The sequence below is a fragment of the Terrapene carolina genome, unplaced genomic scaffold (genome assembly GCF_002925995.2).
Source record: "Terrapene carolina triunguis isolate 2854851 unplaced genomic scaffold, T_m_triunguis-2.0 Scaffold96, whole genome shotgun sequence".
NCBI classification, from domain to species: domain Eukaryota; kingdom Metazoa; phylum Chordata; order Testudines; family Emydidae; genus Terrapene; species Terrapene triunguis.
The window spans coordinates 46,826,164-46,846,312 of NW_020664447.1; the positions used below are offsets into that span (position 1 = coordinate 46,826,164).

The following is a 20,149-nucleotide window of genomic DNA, read 5'->3' on the forward strand; positions in this document are numbered from 1 at the left end:
CAGACTGTTCACGTCACCTGGTGCTGAGGTTTGAAGAAACGAGGCAATAGAGGGCACAGAGCCCCCTTTTATGCTCTTCCCATTAGCAAACATTGAGGGGAGGGATGGTTGGGGTGCATGAGCACTGTTTGGAGAAGATTCCACAGTTGGGCTGCACTGGTCAGTGCATTACCCATAAGCAGGAATATAATGGGCCACTCAAAGAACCATCAGGTACCACCTTTCACTCTCACTTTCATACAGGCTCACCATCCTTTCAGTGGGCTTTTTTTTTTTTTTTTTTATAAACACAGCAGTGCAACTTCAAGAGCAGGCTTTTAATGCTAATTATTTGCAGGCTGTATTCAGAAAAAGAACTGAGATACCACAATGTACACCCTTCTGAAGGAGAAATCTGCTGAAGTTTGGATGGCTAACATGTCAAGTCTCATGAACACATGCAGAGATAGACAAGTTGCTACCTTGCAGATTTCTTCATATGATGCAAAGGAGTTCTCTGCCCATGAAGGGGATACTGCTCTGCTTTGCTGACCTTACTTTTACCTAAAGATTTCAGAACTTTAGTTTTGCAAGTCTTCTTGATGCAAAATTTTAACTACCTAATAGATACTTTTTTACCTCATGGGTGTTATATTACAAATAGGATACAAGACTTTCTATAGGACTGTAATCTTACATGTTTTGAGCACCCTGCAGACATTTAGCATGTATCATTGCCTTTCTTTGGGGTGTTTTGGTTTGGTGCAGAATTGGGAAAGAATGATCTCCACGCTATGAAAGAGTGAACTTTTGGAATTAAAGCAGGCTCCAGGAAGAATACCTCTTTAACAGCATTGAAGGTACAGTACTGGGATAATTCTCCCAGTTCAAGACTTCCATTGCTCAAGTGATAGCCACTTGTAATGCTACTTTAATGGAGAAGTAAATCAAAACTAATGTGTCCAACAACAGATTCAGCTTCCACAGGGCTCCCCTATATATTTCCAGAAAGTTAAATAGGGAGACTGCTGTGAAAAAGCACTTGCTATGAGGGGAAGACGTCTTAGAACTATTCACCCCTAATATGCTGATGAATGCTTTTGGAGAGCGTATGTCTTCAGTTCAATCGCCAGACTATCCCAGCAGTATTCCAGAATTAGAAATTTGTTTGATGCTTTGATTCTTCATGTTCTTCTCTACACCATGAAGCACAATTGAACAAAATTTTAGCATATTCCAAGTCTGTTTATTTTTTCCCCCTCAAAGCTAGGAGACTTAATTGCTTCCCCTCTCCCAACAGTTGTTTCTATTTAGCATCTACACTGTTGAGTATCCGTGGGTCTAGGTGCACTAACAATCCTTGATTTAGGAGGTCTTTCAAAAGTGGTAGAGAGAAAAGAGGACAGTACCATCTTATCTAGAAATAATGGTCCTCTGGTATGGGCTAGGTACTTCTCTGGTTCCCAGCATCATAGCATTCATAAATATTAAAGGAGTTATCTTTACAATGAAAATGTGAAGTATATCCCCAATTTTACAGAAGGAAAACCCAGACACAGAGAGATTAAGTAATTAGCCCAAGATCCCCAGGAATTGAACCCAGATCTCCTGAGACCTAGTGCCTCAATCACAAGACCGTCCTTCCTCCCTTAGGTTCAGTGGGTTCTCCTTTGATAGGGAGCCTGCCAACCCTAACTAACTGAAGTAGTAGTAGAGGCTTAGCTGGCTTTCAGTAGAAGGTTGCCTTTGAATGTCTGTCCAAGTAATCCCTAAGGTTAGCAATGGCTGAATAAAACTATTGGGAGGGTGGCAGTCTGATTTTTTGTTTTGTACCAGCACAAGATTTTTTAGACAGATTAGAGAGCCTCTTAATCTTGTTTGGTAATTCCCACTCCAATTTAACTACATGCTTTTGTAATTATTAGAGGTATACCGAGCTCTCTTCTGGAAGTTGAAGGAAAGATTTTTTTTATTTATATGATGGAGGTTCAATACCCACAGGGATAACCACCTTTGCTTCCTAGCTTTATCCTGAACGGAATCTCTCCTCTGAGAGAAGAGATCTTGAAGTAGACAGTTCATTCTTATACTCAGGCTTGCTCCAAGTTGCATATGTGACCTGCTCAGAGAAAGCAGGATGGTGGACCATCTGTTGCTGCTGGGAGGCAGTGAACTGGCAAATTTTCCAGAAGAGAGTCAAGCATTTGTCATCCCCAGGGACTGACAGATTTGAAGCATAAAAAAGGAATACCACTGTAGGAGGCATGAGATTCTAAATCCTCCTTTTTCCATCCACTGCAATTCTTATCTAGAATTGTTTTATCTCAGTGTGGAAGTGACTGTAGGTCTATATATACACACTACTCACCTCTTGAGGACCCATGTAGGGGATGCGTAGTTACGCACCACAATGAAAAGCAGGCTGTGTTCACATTGCAGTGTGTAGCTACATGTAACAGTGACAGGCTCTGGCAAGGGGGAGGCAGAGCAGAAAAGCTCATCAGTGGAGAATTGCCAGAGCCTTTCCTTGCTGCTGGAGTCTTTCACTGCGGCAGGGAAAGGATCCTGCAGCAGGGAGGCAGTGGGACACTACACTGCTAAAAATAGCAGTGTAGACAGGGAAAGCACTGCATCGGTGAGTTGAAAGCCCTATAGGGTTCATACCACATGGTTCAGGAGAGGCTTTACTTGCTTAAGCATTGCCTCATCGTCTATGCTGCTATTTATACCCGTAAGGGGCAGGGGTGTACTGTTTGTAACTCTACATGCTACCAAAAGGAGTGTGCAGTGTACTTTGTAACAAAAACTAGGATAATGGAGCTGTAGTGATATTTATGGGAGTGCTGCAGCCCTTCCTTTTCCAGTGCACTAAATACAACAAGTTTGCAAAAAAGAAGGAAAACCATATTATAGAGGATAAGCAAAAGTCAAAATTCTTGCTAAAGATATCATTAATTATACATTATCAGTTATTATACCAGATTACTTTCAATAGCTCTATAAATCCACAAGAGAAAGAGAAGTATACCTTATTGATAGCGCAGGCTGTCTTTTCTCGTGTAGATCCACTACTTGTCCTTATGATCTTTGATAAGTCTTCTCGAGCAGCAAGAAGGTGGGCAAACGTAATGGTTGTTTTAGGAGATAGTGCGTAACGTTTGGGCTGATAAATTCTTGCTATGTCATCTGTTTTAACCTAAATGACAAAGTCAAATATAATTTAGTTGCTAAGTATTTCATGTACAAGAATGCAAATGCTCAATGGCTGTTCGTGTGCTGTTTGGTGACTTATGGTCAGTGTGAGTTTACACAGAGCACAAAGTTTAGACATTCAAACTACCTTAGTAAAAACAGTGCCAGTCACTCTTATAAATGCCTCTTGGCCTTGCTCACAACAATCAGCTACTATACAAAAAAAAAAAAAAAAGGTAATGCAGATGTTTAGTTAATGCTGAAGCCTAGTATTACCTATCACAAATTGATATGGTCTAGTCCATGCCCCATCCTGTAACCAGTCCCTTGTGAGTGACCCTTTTAATGTGTCAAACCCCAAGGGTCCACATAGTTCTACAGGGGGAAGGTCCACAGTGTCCATGGGTCCAAAACTGAGCCTTTGGGCACCAGCCATCCCTGTCTCTCTGTGGCTCCCTGCAGCAAATCCAGTCAACCCAGATGCCTGCGGGAGGCCTGTACCATACCCCTTCATGGTGCAATGGTCTCAGTATGTATTTTTGCATGCAGTCTTTTCAAAAACAAGGTAACAATTTATTATGTATACCAGGTGACTAATCTAAAAGTGCTTAGGTTAGCATAGAGAAGCAAAGGTTAAGACAGTTCAGATTGGCTCAAGGCACGGCTCCCTTGAGCCATGTTGCTGAAGGAACCATCTCTGCCTCCCTTCTCTGTCTCGTTTCATTTCCATTAGTTTCAGGTGACTATCCTGTATCTCTGAGAGTTCAGCTCTTAACGTAGACACCTGGTACCTTTTGTCTTTGTTCTCTGGACACAGCCATGCTGTGTTCACATCTTCAGCTGCCTCTGCAGCTGTTAAATTTTGATCATTGCAGTTTCCATGGTCTCTGTAGGGCTTCCACTCAAATGTGTTATTCCAGCCAAGACAGTCCTAGTGGCTATATGTCTCAAATACCTACCCTGGTCTCCCACATCGTATGGAGAAAATAAATTCTTTCCCCCCAATGGATAGCAATGCCAACATGACAGTTAGAGTCATATAGATAGCTCAAAAATATTGAGAATTCCCACATTCATCACACCACCACAACACCTCTCCTTCTCATTGGAAACAAATGGAATCTCTATTTTCCAAAGTACCCAAAGGTCCAGCACTTTAGAAATAAGGTTGCTATTTTAAAAGATTTAAAATATGGTCAATTGATTACAAAAAAAAAAAAAAAAAAAGTCAGTATTGCACAGATACCAGCAAGAAGGGCAAAACTACAATGACATTGTGCAGAATGTGAAAAGAAACTGACAAGGAGAGAAAATATGAACTTTTTTAAAACAGGGAACAAAGGGAGAGAAAAAAAAATGCTCCCTGGGAGACTGGGAGCTTCAGAGCAACTGGACATTTGCCTGTTGACACTGGAGACACACTGTTCCCTGCAGTAATATATTGTTAAGGAATGACTGACAGTAGGACTTTCCCACTGTGGGAAACAATACCTGAATTCAAGAAACACCATGGTCAAAAAGCAGAAACACAGGGGCCAGTTATATCTAAATCAAGGGTGGGCAAACTTTTTGGCCTGAGGGCCACATCTGGGTATAAAAAGGGGCAAGCCTGATGTGAGAAGGGTGGATGTTCTCTGCAGCTCTGCCCCACACTCCTCAACTAACTGAACAGAACTAAGTTAAATCTCACTCAGCATTATCTGAAGTCCTTCCCAACTGTATAACTTTCAGGACAATATCAGGTGAAGGAGGCTGCCTATACTACATGGCTCCAGACCAGAAGGTAGGGAGGAGAGAAAATGCCTCTCTGAAGATATCTCCAAGAAGAGCTGCAGGTTTCAAGGAATGAACCTTTCCACCTATTGCTAGAGCTGAAAGTATTACGGAAAAGAGGGAGAGAAGGATCTGGATCTCTGCAGCTTCTTCTGTAACCTCAGTTACTTTTTCCCAATTAAGGAGTCACCTGGCTCAAAACCCCTGCCCCCAAAATCTTACAAGCTATACAAAAATAAACAGTAGGTCATATGAATATATCACGTAGATCTGAAATCTGCTCTTGTAAATATATATTGTTCTCAGATAAATATTTATAAGATTCCATGTACATGTTATGAGAAGCTATATGCAACTGAAAATTGATTTCACAAGGCTAAGTTTAAAATTTTCCAAAATGACAGGTTTTTTTTCAGGTGCAATCTACACCTACCAATATTATACCTGCATTTTACATCCATAATTTCAACGATAGCTATAAAATTGAGTAATTGTGCCTCTTGCTAGCTCACGTGTATCTGTGTTCAGGTATGAAGAGACATAAGTACTCAGATTTGCACTTGTAATTCATTTTTGCAGGCAAAAATTGTACCCTCAAAATGGAAGTTGCGCTTCAACCCTTTGAAAATCTACCCAGTAATGTAACTTTAATACAAAATTACAATAGGCCTTCTGGAAATCTCAGTAACTGTATTTTGTTTTTGCAGATTTTTTAAGAACAGGCTGCTGACTCATCTCACCACTTTAACTTCATTAAATAAAACAATGGTACACTTTCTTCATGATTGAACAAAAGCTATTTAAATAGTTTTTAATGTCACATCTAGGAACTAATACGATATCAAATGACTCAAATTAAGTCAATTTAAGCTACGGTCATAAATTAAATACAATTTTAATATTATTTATTAATAATTATTTTAAATTATTTAAATGTGAAGATTTATATAGTTGTACACAGAGAGCAGTGTGGAACAATATAAGACAGACAACCTCTACTTTATCCTTGGTATAGAATCGTAAGAATATAGGCCTACATCTTCAAGCTTGGGTGTCTAAAGTTAGGCACTTACATCCCTATTTAGGCACCTAAATAAAAGTTGCCTTGCTCTGAATTCTACTGGATCAGTCATCCTTCAGTCATAAGGCAAGAAAAAAAATGTGTTTGTGGAGAGGGAGAAAGGAAAGAAATGTATGCAGTAGTCTCCTTACCACAGCAAGTTAAATCCCTTTTCCTTTCCTCTCCTACAGTGCATCAACATTCATGCAAGCTGCTGAGGTGAGAGGGTGCACAAAGAAGCAATAGCTGAATGTTTGAGAATAAATTTTCAAAGCTGCATACGAAGATGTAGCTGCATCACTCCCACTGATATTTAATGAGAGTCATGCAACTGAGGTTTTGTCTGCACTTGCATTAAGCTACAACAGACAACACCAGGTAGGTTTTTAAAAACAGATCTGTAAGTTGTTTTCCATTATTTTCAGTATGCATGCAAAGCCTTAAACCGGTTTAAAAATGGACAGGACCTAAACTATTGTATTCCTTTGTGAATAAAGTCTTGTGGCTCATGCACAGAACTGGGAGTTAGGATGTCTGTGTGCTATTCCCAGTGATTCCATAAGCTTCCTGTGTGTCTACTTGTCAAATCACAACCTCACTGTGTCTCAGCTTCCTAATTTGCAAAATAACCAGCACTGCCGGGGATGGGGGGGGGGCCGCGGGCGGAGGAAAAGGGGCAATTTGCCCTGAGCCTCACCCCCGCGCTCCTCAAACTGAGTGGCATTGCAGCCTGCCATACAGGGTTGCAGTGCCTCTCAGGAGAGGCAGCTGGACAAATTTGAGCGAGCAGCATTACAACCTGGCACCAGGTTGCAAAACCTGGAGCAGAGAGCTGGGCCCAGACCAGCAGGACAGGAGCCACGGCTTCAAGGTAAGTTTGTTCTCCAACACTTACAGAAGGGCCTCTCCTCAGCAGTAAAGGGAGAGTAAAAAAAGAGAGAAAGTAGGAGCACTTCGCACAAAAATCGAGATGTTGAGTACAAACTTAATCAGGGAACCAACGGACATGAAAAGAAGAAATTCTTGAATTGCCCATACAGCAATGCTAGGACCCTGGGTAACAAACAAGAGGAATTAGAATTACTCATTTATGAGCATAAATTTAATTTAGTTGGGTATTACTGAAACCTGGTGGGATGATTCACACAATTGGAATGTTAAAAATCAATGGTTATAAACTATTTAGAAGGATCGAGTGCGAAAAAGGGGAGGGAGTGGCATTCTAGGTCAAAAATGGCATTGCCCGTTTCTGAGTAACTGATAATTCAGAAGAAAATGAACTTGAATGCTTACGGATCTATATCCTTAACAGATAAAGGACAAGATGGGGTATTAGTTGGTGCCTGCTACAGACCACTAAATCACACTAGGGAACACACTAGAGATGACTGTCTCCTTATGCACCTATGTAGAACGACGTGTAGTGAAAAATTTTGTATGACCAAAGGGGACTTCAATTTGAGTGACATGCTGGAGGTCACATGTACTCAGTACTAAAAACATCTATGAAATTTCTAAACATTATAGATGACAATTTCCTAATTCAAAAAGTGTTGCAGTCAACACAGGGGAATTCTTCATTACACCGTGTCTTAACAGATAAAGAGGAACTGATCACAGAACTAAAAATTAATGGTAGCTTAGGTACAAGTGATCATGACATGAACACATTATTTTGCTTGCACATTATAAAAGTCCAGACCAGTAATATATGTACTTGGTGCTTTAATAGGGCTAATTTCACAGAGCTGAAACAATTATGAGTCAAAACTACTGGGAGGTAGAATGTAATCAGAAAAATGAATGATAACTGGGAATCATTTTAGAACACCTTCCTAGATGCCCAAAAAGCCACAATCCCAGAATACAGGAAGAAGGCCTACTGGTCAAAAAATTGACCAGGTTTAGAGAGTAAGTGAAAAAACAAATGGAGGAAAGGGGAAGTTGACAATAATGAATATAAAGCTGAAGTTAGGAACTGAAGAAAATTGATAAGGGAAGCAAATGGACACAGAGAAATCTAAGGCCAGCAAGAGTTAAGGACAATAAGGACATTTTAAAATATATTAGAAATAAAAAGAATCTTGACAAAGATATAGGTCCATTACTAGATGGAAATAGTAGAATTACGAATAATAAGGCAGAAGCATTCAATAAATGTTTCTGTTCTGTATCTGGGAGAAAAGCAGATAATATAGTTTCCTCATATGGTGATAACACTATTCCATTTTACTGGTATCTCTGGAGGACGTTAAATAGAAACTAAAATTAAACATTTTTAAATTATCTGGTCCAGATACCTTGCATCCAAGAGTTTTAGAAGAGCTGGCTCACGAGCTTGTTGGATGGTTAATGTTGATTTTTTGTAATAAGTCTTGGAGCACTGGGCAAGTTCCAGAAGACTGGAAGAAAGCTAAAGTTGTGCCAATTGTTAAAAAAGGCAAATGGGATGACCCAGATAATTATAGGCCTGTCAGCCTGACATCAATCTTAGGCAAGATCAGAATGGAGCAGCTAATATGGGCTTGATTAATAAAGAATTAAAAGAGGGTAATATAATTAATACCAATCAGCATGCATTTGTGGAAAAAAGATCCTGTCAAACTAACTTGATATCTTTTTTTGATGAGATTACAAGTTTGGTTAATAAAGTTAACAATTTTGATGTAATGTACTCAGACTTCTCTAAGGCATTTGACTTGGTACCACAAAACATTTTGATTAAAAAACTAGAAAGCTAGAAAATTAATATGGCTCCCATTAAATGGATTAAAAGCTGGCTAACTGACAGGTCTCAGTATGTAACTGTCATTGAGTAAGGCTATGATTTAGTCACGGAGATCATGGATTCCGTGACTTTAGCAGACCTCCGTGACTTCTTCCGCTTCAGCTGTCAGCAGCTGAAGCGGGGACTGGAGGCAGGACTGTGCGGCCCTGCCCTGCTGCAACTGAGTTTGGATAGCTGGAATCAGGACCCTGCAGCCCCTGCCCTGTGGTTTGCAGAGGGTGGGGGGACTGCAGCCGGGCTATACGACCTGTCCTGCAGCTGCGGCCAGCTCCGGAGTGGGGGCTGTGCCCTCTCATGGCTGCGCCCCTTGCTGCGCCCTAGCACCGTGACTTCCACTAGGTGCTGCAGCCATGCGCCCCAGCCCCACGGCTTCTGCCAGGTGCTGCAGCCGGGGCCAGGCACCCCAGCCCTATGGCTTCCCCCAGGTGCTGCAGCCAGGGCCATGTGCCCCAACCCCATGGTGAGGGCTGCAGCGGTGGCCGTGTGCCCCTGCCCTGCGGCTGCGGCCAGCTCCAGAGCTGTGGCTGCGCATCCCCCACTGCACCCCAGCCCCACGGCGTCCACCGGGGACTGCAGCCGGGGCTGCGCGCCCCTGCCCAGCAGCTGCAGCCAGTGCTGCATGCCCCAACACTGCAGCTTCCGCTGTGGGCTGCAGCCGGGGTCACACGCCCTAGCCCCGTGGTGGGGGCTGCAGCGGGGGCCGTGCACTTCTGCCCCGCGACATCCCAGGCCCGTGTACCCCCTCATGGCTGTGGATGGAGCTTGGGGGGGACTGCAGCTGGGGCCATGCACCCCTGTCCCGCAGCTGTGGCCACTGGAGCAGGGGGGGGTCTTGGCCTGTTCTCTGCCCCTCCCCCCCACCCCCCCCGCCATGGGACTCCATTCTTCCCCCTATTTAGCCCTACCCCTGGTTATTTTTAGTAAAGTCACGGACAGGTCATGGGTTTTGTGAATTTGTGTTTATTGCACGTGTCCTGTCCATGAATTTTACTAAAAATAACCATGACAAAATCTTAGCCTTATCACTGGGCAGTTGTGTTTCAGTGGAGTCACGCAGGATCGGTTCTTGAACCTATGCTATTTAACCTTTTTACCAATGACCTGGAAGAAAGCATGAAATCACCACCAATAAAGTTTTCAGATGACATAAAAACTGGGGGAGTGGGGAATAATGAAGAAGACAGGTCACTGATTCAGAGTGATCTGGATTGCTTGGTAGACTAAGTGAAGGCAAACAATATGCATTTTAATATAGTTAAATGTAAATATATACATCTAGGAACAAATGTAGGAAATATTTATAGGATGAAGGACTCTCCTGGGAAGCAGTGACTCTGAAAAAGATTTGGGAGTCAGGATGGGTAATCAGCTGAACACAAGCTCCCACTGTGACACAGTGGTCAAAAAAAGCTAACAGGACTCAGGGATGCATAAACACGAGAGTCTTGAGTAGAGAGGATTATTTTGCCTCTATGTTTGACACTAGTGTGACCGCTGCTGGAATACTGTGTCCAGTTCTGGTGCTCACAATTCAAGAAGGATGTTGATAAATTAGAGAGGGTTCAGAGAAAAGCCACAAGAATGATTAAAGTATTAAAAAACATGCCTTATTAGTGACTATTTAGCTTAACAAAGAGAAGGTTAAAAGTGACTTGATTAAAGTGTAAGTATGTATATGGAGAACAAATATTTAATAATGGGCTCTTCAGTCTAGGAGAGAAAAGGTTTAACATGATCCTATCGCTGGAAGTTGGAGCTAGACAAATTCTGATGGAAATAAGGTGTAAATTTGTAACCACTAGAACAATTTACCAAGGGTTGTGGTGGATTCTCCATCACTGATAATTTTTAAATCAAGATTGGCTGTTTCTCTAAAAGTATGCTGTAGGAATTATTTTGGGAAAGTTCTATGACCAGTGTTTTGCAGGTCAAAGTAGATGCCTCACAATGGTCCCTTCTGGTCGTGGAATCTATGTTTGTTTGTTTGGGTTTTTTTTGCAAAGGCGGGGGGGGACTGTTTCAGATTTTGCCTCGGCCTCCCCAAAATCTCTCAGCACCCCTCATAATACTTCTCTACCTTTCAGAGATGCTGGGATGATTAATACGCTCTTTTTTTCAAGTGTTCACATATTAAGACAGTGAGCACCATAGAAATGCTTAGACATAACAATCTGAAAACATACTCAGACATTCGGATAGTCGGACAGACAGTTACTGATGCGTAAATGGTTTGTTCCACTGTTTTTTTAAGTCTTTTGGAAAAACTATAACACCAACAGGCATACCCCATAGTAGTGATTTGGAAGCTTCCCCATGAGGCAGATACCACCTTTCTGGCTCACTGAACCATTACTGATAACTGTGAATTTTTCTGATATAAGCCACTATTCACCTTGATAAAGTATGAACTGAAACTAGCAGAGGAGAGACAAATGGTTATTTGAGTATGTCACAGAATCATAGAATATCAGGGTTGGAAGGGACCTCAGGAGGTCATCTAGTCCAACCCCCTGCTCAAAGCAGGACCAATCCCCAGACAGATTTTTGCCCCAGATCCCTGAATGGCCCCCTCAAGGACTGAACTCACAACCCTGGGTTTAGCAGGCCAATGCTCAAACCACTGAGCTATCTCCCCCCCCCCCCCTGTGCTTGGTTCAAAAGCTTGGGGTTCATTAACTGGCAGCATTCAGTTAGTAGGTTCTTTAGACCAATCCCAAGGATTCTGTAGCTCTCCTTGAGGGGTGGATGAGTGTGTCTCTCTGTATGAGGAACACTTTGAAGTTTTTTCCTACAATACCACAAGGGAAAAACAAAAATAAAGGGAGACTGACATCTTCAAGTGAAGAACAACACTAGAATTTATGTGGATTACAAGGATTGGTGGATTTGACTGTTTAGTCAAACCTTTCTCTCTCCACAACATGCAGGGAATGTATGTTACAAGTAGTGCTCAGAAAAGTTAGTTGTAATGAGATCTTCAGTAAGACAGCTTGGAGAATTGTAACAAACTACCACCACCTACAGGAAGCAAACAATAAAGCATGTTTACCTTTGCTCTATCAGACCATCCAAAGGATTGTACGGTCACATCAAGCCGCTTCATTAACATCCGACGACGACATTCATATTCACTGCAGAGGGCATCATTGATTTTTTCCAATCTTTCCTACGGCATTGCAATAAATAGGACAAATATTTGATTCCATTAAAATACACAAGCTAACCTGCCTCACCAACAAAAATGTCTGTCAACAGTTGACCATCATGAAAAACCACTTAACAAAAATTAGGCTGTGACCAACTGCTACAATGTAAGTGAATATCTTCTACAACTTTTTATATAAATTCATGTAACAAAATTGATCTATAAACAAACTAGTGTATGAAGTATTTGAACAGGATGTCATAAAGGTATTATACCATTAAATCAAATTTAACATTGAACATTCACTATCACACTACTTAAAACAGAAACTGCAAAACAAGTATGAAAAGCCAGAAAATAAGGTCACCAGCATTAATTTTGCAATAAGAAAAGTAAAATGGAGAGGGGTTTTACCGTCTGATCAGGATTCAAAGGTGTTGTTAGCAGTGGTTTCCCCACATGGGTATTTTTTACTTTTGAAAGAATGTCCTTGATCTGAAACAAAACACACACACCCTTCTCAGAAAACAACTCATGCTCCCAAACGTACTTCAGCACAAGTTTTTACCAAAAATTGGTGCTATTATGGGGTGTTCAATATCTTCATATAAAATTAGACTAGGATATTTTAGCTTGCTTGTAAGAAGAAGTCTCAAATATTTTTATAGCAGGGACCACATCTTAACAATGAGACAATTACTTACAGTGAAAATTAGAATGACTGAAATATTTATTGTATTTTAGCTATCGAATACAATGTAGCAGCTGGAAACAAGGAAATCCAGCACCAAATGACCCATCAACAATTGTGAAGTGAAATATTTTGGGAGCAACTACCTCATATATGAAGCTAAAGATAAGCGCTAGTATTAAAAGTACACCTCTACCCCGATATAACGCGACCCGATATAACACGAATACTGATATAACGCGGTAAAGCAGTGCTCCGGGGGAGCGGGGGCGCAGGGCTGCGTACTCCAGCGGATCAAAGCAAGTTCGATATAACGCGGTTTCACATATAACGCGGTAAGATTTTTTGGCTCCCTAGGACAGCGTTATATCGAGGTAGAGGTGTAGTAGCTAAAGATCTTGTCTTGCCACTTGTCTCTTAATCCCATTACTAGCTTTCTTCTGTATCCAATTCTACATCTTTATCTTCAGAGGTCTGACCAGCACCACCCCTACTTACATTTCTGCCTTTAGTTTCTTATTTCCCCTTGTGTTCTCTATGCTCTCCTCTACCTTCCTCCTAACTGCTCTATCTGCATCATCCCTTTCATCATAGTAAACTGCTCCATACCACCTTGATATTAGTTCCCTCTTCATTCAGCTGTTTTCTTCATGTGCAGTTCGTCAATTGGCCTCAAAGTCATGTAGAAATTATGTGGGTAGTCATTCAAATATTTGATCCTTTATGCAGGATTCTGTGCATCTGAACAGTACAGTCCATAACAAATTTAGGATGTAAACTTGGGATGCTTGGAGAAGGACTGTACCCTCATTAATTTTTCTTTTTTTAAACGAAACAGTGTTTATTTAGACAATCATCCAAATGAAAATACAGCTAGAACTGATGCAATTTTACACTCTATGAAGGATAATTATGGCAGCTTAAGAAAGGATGCCATTATAACCCTAGACCCAAGGCAAACCAACAGATCATTTCCTCAAGGCTGAAATTACCTGCATGTACACACTCAGGCATTTGTAGAAGATACATGGTATAAGGATAAATTCCAAATTCTCTTTCCACTAAAATGCCAACAATCCTAGACCTTTCTGTCAGAGGGTAGAGAGCTGCCATATTTTATATAAATTATAGGATCTTTGCAATAATTGTTAAGAAGCAGCTTTAGGCTGTCACTAGGAATCAAAATCTACAGCATCATCAATGCGTTAAGAAACCTATTTAGTAGCAATATTTTTAAGTGAGTTAATTCATTCCCCTCTTTTTCTTTTTTTATATCTGATTCATGGTTTTCTTTTTCTTGGTGTCAACAAAACCAAGAGGAAAATTTCTGTTCAGTATGTCTCATATATGAGTGTTTATATAGCCTGAGGAGAGCAAGAACCTTTCCTCCACTTTTCTTTTGGAAAATATGGTATTTTGAGTTTGTTTTCCCATACATCATCAGTGACACAGACAGAAAGCACTGAAGCAAGTTTCTTCAAATTGTGATTTTGCCTACAACAGATTATTAACAGCACACTGAAATGAGTAGAAAACTGTCTGGAAACTTACTGGTTTGACTCCAGCACAAAATGGCCTGCTAGACAGTGTAAGGTGATCCTCTGGTGGTTTAGAACAGGGTGCCAGTAATACATTTTAATGTTTTTAGAAGGTCTCTTTCTATAAGTCTATAATATATAATTAAACTATTGTTATATGTAAAGTAAATAAGGTTTTTAAAATGCTTAAGAAGCTTCATTTAAAATTAAATTAAAATGCAAAGCCCCCCGGACCGGTGGCCAGGACCCGGGCAGTGAGAGTGCCACTGAAAATCAGCTTGGGTGCCGCATTTGGCACGCGTGCCATAGGTTGCCTACCCCTGGTTTAGAATCTCCTCTGCCACCCCCTCCCCAGTGCTGCCCACATTGAGACTATGGATAAGAAAAGAGGACATGGCCAGGGCTTCCTTATGCCCCACTGATCCCCCATCTGCTATACTGGCTCCTTGAGGGCATCAGCAGCCTGCATAATTTACAGCCAACTTCAGGCTTGTCCAAATTAACAGGGGGACCACTCTGGTGTATATCCATACCAGGATCAGGAGAATTTCAAAGCCACGTGTTCATATACTAGTATGAGCTGCGCATTCCTCAGCCATAGCCAAGGGTCTGGCCACTGTGCATGGATTTTAGTAAACTACTTGTATACCATATCACAACATCTGCCTCAAAAGTCAAATTGGCTTAAATAAATACTATCATGGGACTTGAAAAATGGCTGAAGGGCCATGAACTAAAGTTAATAAATGGCAAAGTAACAATCTTTGTGGTGGCAGAGTTGGTGAACTACAAGGATCGAGGGGAAGAGGGAATAAGAAGCACATTAAATGACAATTAGAAATGACACTGAAAGAAGTCGCACTCGCACACACACACACACACACACACACACACACACACACACACAGAGTGTTGGGGACAGAAATGTAATTTTAAATGCTCTAATGAGATCACAAAGAAGAGCAAAATGTATCAAAGTGAGATTCATTTTGGAAAAAATACAAACCCAGACATCCGAGAGGAAAAAGAAAAAATCTAAAACAGGCATGTGGAAAAGAAAACCTGGAAAGCACTGGTGCTGAAAGAGACCTAGAAATGAGATTTAACAGCAAATCAGACATGAATTTGCAATGGGATAGGGTTACAACAATAATTCTGGGCTCCATAGCCAATAATCATTAGGAAGAAGCCATAAAAACATAGATAATATGCTCAATATAGGACAGGCACAATTGGAATACTCAGGTTAGCTCCACGCACCTATCATTAGCATAAAGATCGAGACATAATAGGGAATCTAGAAAAGAGGAACAAAAAGGAGTGGGTTGGAGGAATGGACTCATGAGGAAAGATTAAGTAGTGCCAAATGCATATGGTTTAGCAATACCAAGGGAGGAGGGAGAGATACAACACACAAAGATAGACTATACCATATACAATGAAACTAAGTAACAGACAATTTAAACATCAGGAAAAGTGTCCTCAAAGTGAGATGCCCCATTGTTTATAAGAAACTAGACAAAGACTGTAAGATGTTCTAGAGGCAACAACCTTGTATTGGCTGGGAGATTAAACCAATGAGCTGTGAAAATTTCTCTAACTTCTATACCATACTTTTGTGAGTTTAAAGGAATACATACACACTTCCGTCCAGAGTCAACTTTATTAGTCAGCAACATTAATTTAAAAAGTAGTAACATTTTGGGTATGCCTACACTGCAGCAGCACCACAATAAACAGAGTCTGGGCATGAGCAGCCACACTACAAAGCCATATGCAAGTTACTGTGTCCTCGCTGCTGCTGTACACACCCATGTGTGTCACTAGGACTTTTGGGGGCATATCCGATGGTTCATTGTGCTGCTGCCAGCTGAATCGCTCTGTGATTCTTTCCCAGTGAGTTGTGGGAGAATTTGCTGTCTGGGCACACAGGGGAATTTGGGAGAAGGTACTGGACGACTATCAGCACACATATGCGTTAGCACATGTTCTCACTGCAAACTGGATGGGTTACCAGCCTGCGTGAAAGCAGCACACATGCTTTAGTCTACTGTCCCAAACAAGCCAGCAAGCCTTAATAGAAAGCACCAATAAACTCATGTCAATGGTATTTTGCATGTGGAACGGAGAGGGGTTAACAGAAATAGCCAGATAAGAGCCTAGGCTAACTCTACAGTGAAGACATACCCTTTAAAGCAAATTTAGAAACATGCATTATGAAAGCAATCTCAACATATGGTTGTTGTGTACTTAAACAGATGAGTAGATCAAAGTCATAGAAGACACCCGGATCCATCCAGAAGTCATAGTTGCAGGAGCACACATTTGACTAATTAAGAGATATTTTTACAACGTCACTGTCACCACTGTGCATTTCTAGGGCAATTCTGAAATTATGTGTATCCTCTAGTAAATATGTTAGTCACTGAACCATCTGATCTGTTTTTCTACTGTTTAAAAAGACACAGCCAAGTTTCTGGTTATTGCACTAAAATCTATTACGTTTTAAAATATGCAGTTATCCTGTACCTACCAATTAAAAATCCCACGTGTTAAATCTGCTTTCTTCCTTTCCTTTAATTTTCTTTAAGCTTGTAGCTCTTTTATAAGTTTTAAAAGTCAAGCAAAAACTGGACAAATTGTGAAGCCCTGGGGTATAAATCGAAGATGCATAAAGATTCTACAATATTTCTCAAGCGCTAGGACAAGGAAAACTTTAATATGTATAAAATGAGTATGTGAAGAAACAATTGCACCATTAATTCTTAATAGTTGCATAGAATATGGCACAATGGATTAATACACTAGTTTTGACACCTATGAAGGTCCCAAAGCAAGCATAGCTGGTATCAATTCATTGCTGAATTGGCAGGCATTTTGGAAGAGAAGTACAAAATAGTTTTCACATAAAAAGAAAAGTTTGCACTGGAATTTTCTGTTCGTTTCAGTACCTGTTACATAAGTTACAGCAGTAATATATTTATACATCAGTGCAGACAAAGGATATATTTTGGGGAGGAAAAAAACCTTCAAGTTTGCAAGATATGATAGACCTGGGAGATGTAAGAGTCCGATGTATATTTGCTGGATTCCTTATTTTCCCCCCATTCTGTCAGATATATATACACCTGTTGCTCAGCTCAACATTCAGAATGAGAGGTTCTTTTGTTTCAAAACTAGAGCAATAGAGGCTTCCCCCCAGAGCTCCTCATGAATCATAGTCTTACATTGTATAACTATTTCAGTGATGATATCAGACGTGGTACGTCTTTTTATATATAAATATAATGTGTACGTACACACACACACAAAAATTGCAGTTCAGACTACAGGACTTGCAGCAGCCTGCCTAACCACAGGATGAAATTGCTTACCCTACATGCTCTTGCCTAGCCACCTCAGACAACCTCCCTTTTATGGTAGAATTATGAAATAATTTTCATTTGACATGAAATACTTTTTTTTTTTTTTAAGCATATAGACCAAACCTAAATTTTAAAAGTGCTTATATTGATCTACTGAAAAAAATGACGGACTAGTCAAGGGTCATATAGAATTACACTTGATAGTTAACCAATTGGGAACATGATGAATTTTTATCTTCATATAATACCCATTGCTAAATTGAGTATTACTAGTGTGAAATGGTTTTTCAAAGGCCTTTTCAGCTAAATTAGAATCTAGGATTCCTCTTGAATTTTACAGTAAAACCAGCAGATGCAGTGCAGTTGTTAATGCTAAGTGAACCTGAATCGACTTCTAGTGAAGTGGTCTTTTAATGTTGTTGTATAAGTTTTCATCATGGCACACGGAAGTACATAGGAATGTTTAGTACTAGCAGCTATGTGTGTACTAAACATTCAAAGTAATCAGCCTGAGCTGAAAATGTAGATTTAAAATTATTTGCTTGAAAAGCTCTCTTTTGTTGTCTCTTACAACTTTGACAACATGATTTACGCAATCAGACTAGGGGTATGCATACACTGCAATTAGACACCACGGCAGGTCCATGCCAGCTGACTCAGGCTCACAGGGTAGTTTAATTGCAGTGTGGATGTTCAGGATCAGGCTCTGGGACCCTCCCAACTCACAGGCCTGTGCCTGAACATTTACATTGCAATTAAACAGTCCCTTAGCCAAGCCCCGCAAGCCCGAGTCAGATGGCACAGGCCAGCCGTGGGTTTTTAATCACTGTGTAGACATACCGTATGTGAGGGTTTTTTTAATTTACAGAGGTCTGCTGGCTGGGCTAGTTGATTTTGAGAACTGGGGAGAAAACAGCTGATTAAAAAGAGATGGCAAATAAGCAGGGCTGTCGATTAATCGCAGTTAACTCACGGGTTTAACTCAAAAAAATTAATCGCAGTTTAAATCACACTGTTAAACAATAGAATACCAATTGAAATTTATTAAACATTTTTGGATGTTTTTCTACATTTTCAAATATACTGATTTTAATTACAACACAGAATACAAAGTATACAGTGCTCACTTTATATTATTTTTTATTACAAATATTTGCACTGTAAAAATGATAAAAGAAAAAATATTTTTCAATTCACCCCATACAAGTACAATAGGGCAATCTCTATCGTGAAAGTGCAACTTACAAATGTAGTTTTTTGTGTTACATAACTGCACTCAAAAACAAAACAATGTAAAACTTTAGACTACAAATCCACTCAGTCCTACTCCTTTTTCAGCCAATCGCTAAGACAAGCAAGTTTGTTTACATTTACAGGAGATAATGTTGCCTGCTTCTTATTTACAATGTCACCCGAAGGTGTGAACAGGCGTTCGCATGACACGTTTGTAGCCAACATTGCAAGGTATTTTTGTGCCAGATATGCTAAAGATTCATATGTCCCTTCATGCTCCGGCCACCATTCCACAGGACATGCTTTCATGCTGACGACACTCATTAAAAAAATAATGCATTAAATAAATTTGTGACTCAACTCTTTGGGGAATAATTGTATGCTTCCCCATATATTTCATGTTATGGCAGTCTCAGATGATGACCCAGCACATGTTGTTCGTTTTAAGAACACTTTCACTCCAGATTTGGCAAAATGCAAGGAAGGTACCAATGTGAGATTTCTAAAGATAGCTACAGCACTTCACCTAGGTTTAAGAATCTGAAGTGCCTTCCAAAATCTCAGAGGATGAGGTGTGGCACATGCTTTCAGAAGTCTTAAAAGAACAAACACTCCGATGCGGAAACTACAGAAGACAAACCACGAAAAAAGAAAATTAACCTTCTTCTGGTGGCATCTGACTCAGATGATGTAAATGAACATGCGTCGGTCCCCACTGCTTTGGATCGTTATCAAGCAAAACCCGTCATCAGCATGGACACGTCTTCTGGAATCGTAGTTGAAGCATGAAGGGACATATGAATCTTTAGCGCATCTGGCACGTAAATACAGAAACTCCCCACTTAACGTCCTCTTGCTTAACGTTGTTTCGATGTTACGTTCCTGCTCCATGACAGAACATGCTCCCCAGCACCTCCCACCCACCTCCCAGCACCTTTCCCCTGATCCCCCCACCTCCTGCCCGCGGCAATCAGCTGGTTTGCGGCATTGAGGAGGCTGGGGGGAGGGAGGGGGACGTGGCACGAAGCATCCCCCTGCCTCCTGAACCAGCTGATTGCCGCGAGCAGGAGGCTGGAGGGAGGGGGGAAGGGAGGAGCGAGGACGCGGCGTGCGGAGTAAAGGGGGAGGAGGTGGAGCAGGAGAAGAGGCGGGTTAAGGGTGGGGGCTTGGGGGAAGGGGTGGACTGGGTGGGCCAAGGGTTGAGCCCCCCGCCCCCGGCAAAGTCGGTGCCTGTGCTTGCACAGTAAGGGAAGCTGCCACTGCGCAAGGTGCTTCTCCTAACCTACAGCACCTTCAGCCTCCTTATCTGCCTCATTGTCTGCAGTGCCAGTGGGCTGTGCCTGTGTGGGATAAGGCAGGGATACCTCCCAACTATAGTACTGTAC

General features: G+C 41.1%; 1 protein-coding gene across 2 annotated transcripts in view; it reads right to left on the minus strand.

Moving 5' to 3' along the window:
- Window positions 1-20,149, minus strand: part of FAM98B (family with sequence similarity 98 member B) — a 68,353-nt gene that overhangs the window by 37,080 nt on the left and 11,124 nt on the right. For both annotated transcript variants that reach the window (XM_024202059.2, XM_024202058.3), the window contains exons 5-7: window positions 12,352-12,432; window positions 11,842-11,958; window positions 3,008-3,175 (exon numbers count right to left, since the gene is read on the minus strand). In XM_024202059.2, coding sequence (XP_024057827.2) covers window positions 3,008-3,175; window positions 11,842-11,958; window positions 12,352-12,432 — 366 coding nt within the window. The remainder of the gene's footprint in view (window positions 1-3,007; window positions 3,176-11,841; window positions 11,959-12,351; window positions 12,433-20,149) is intronic.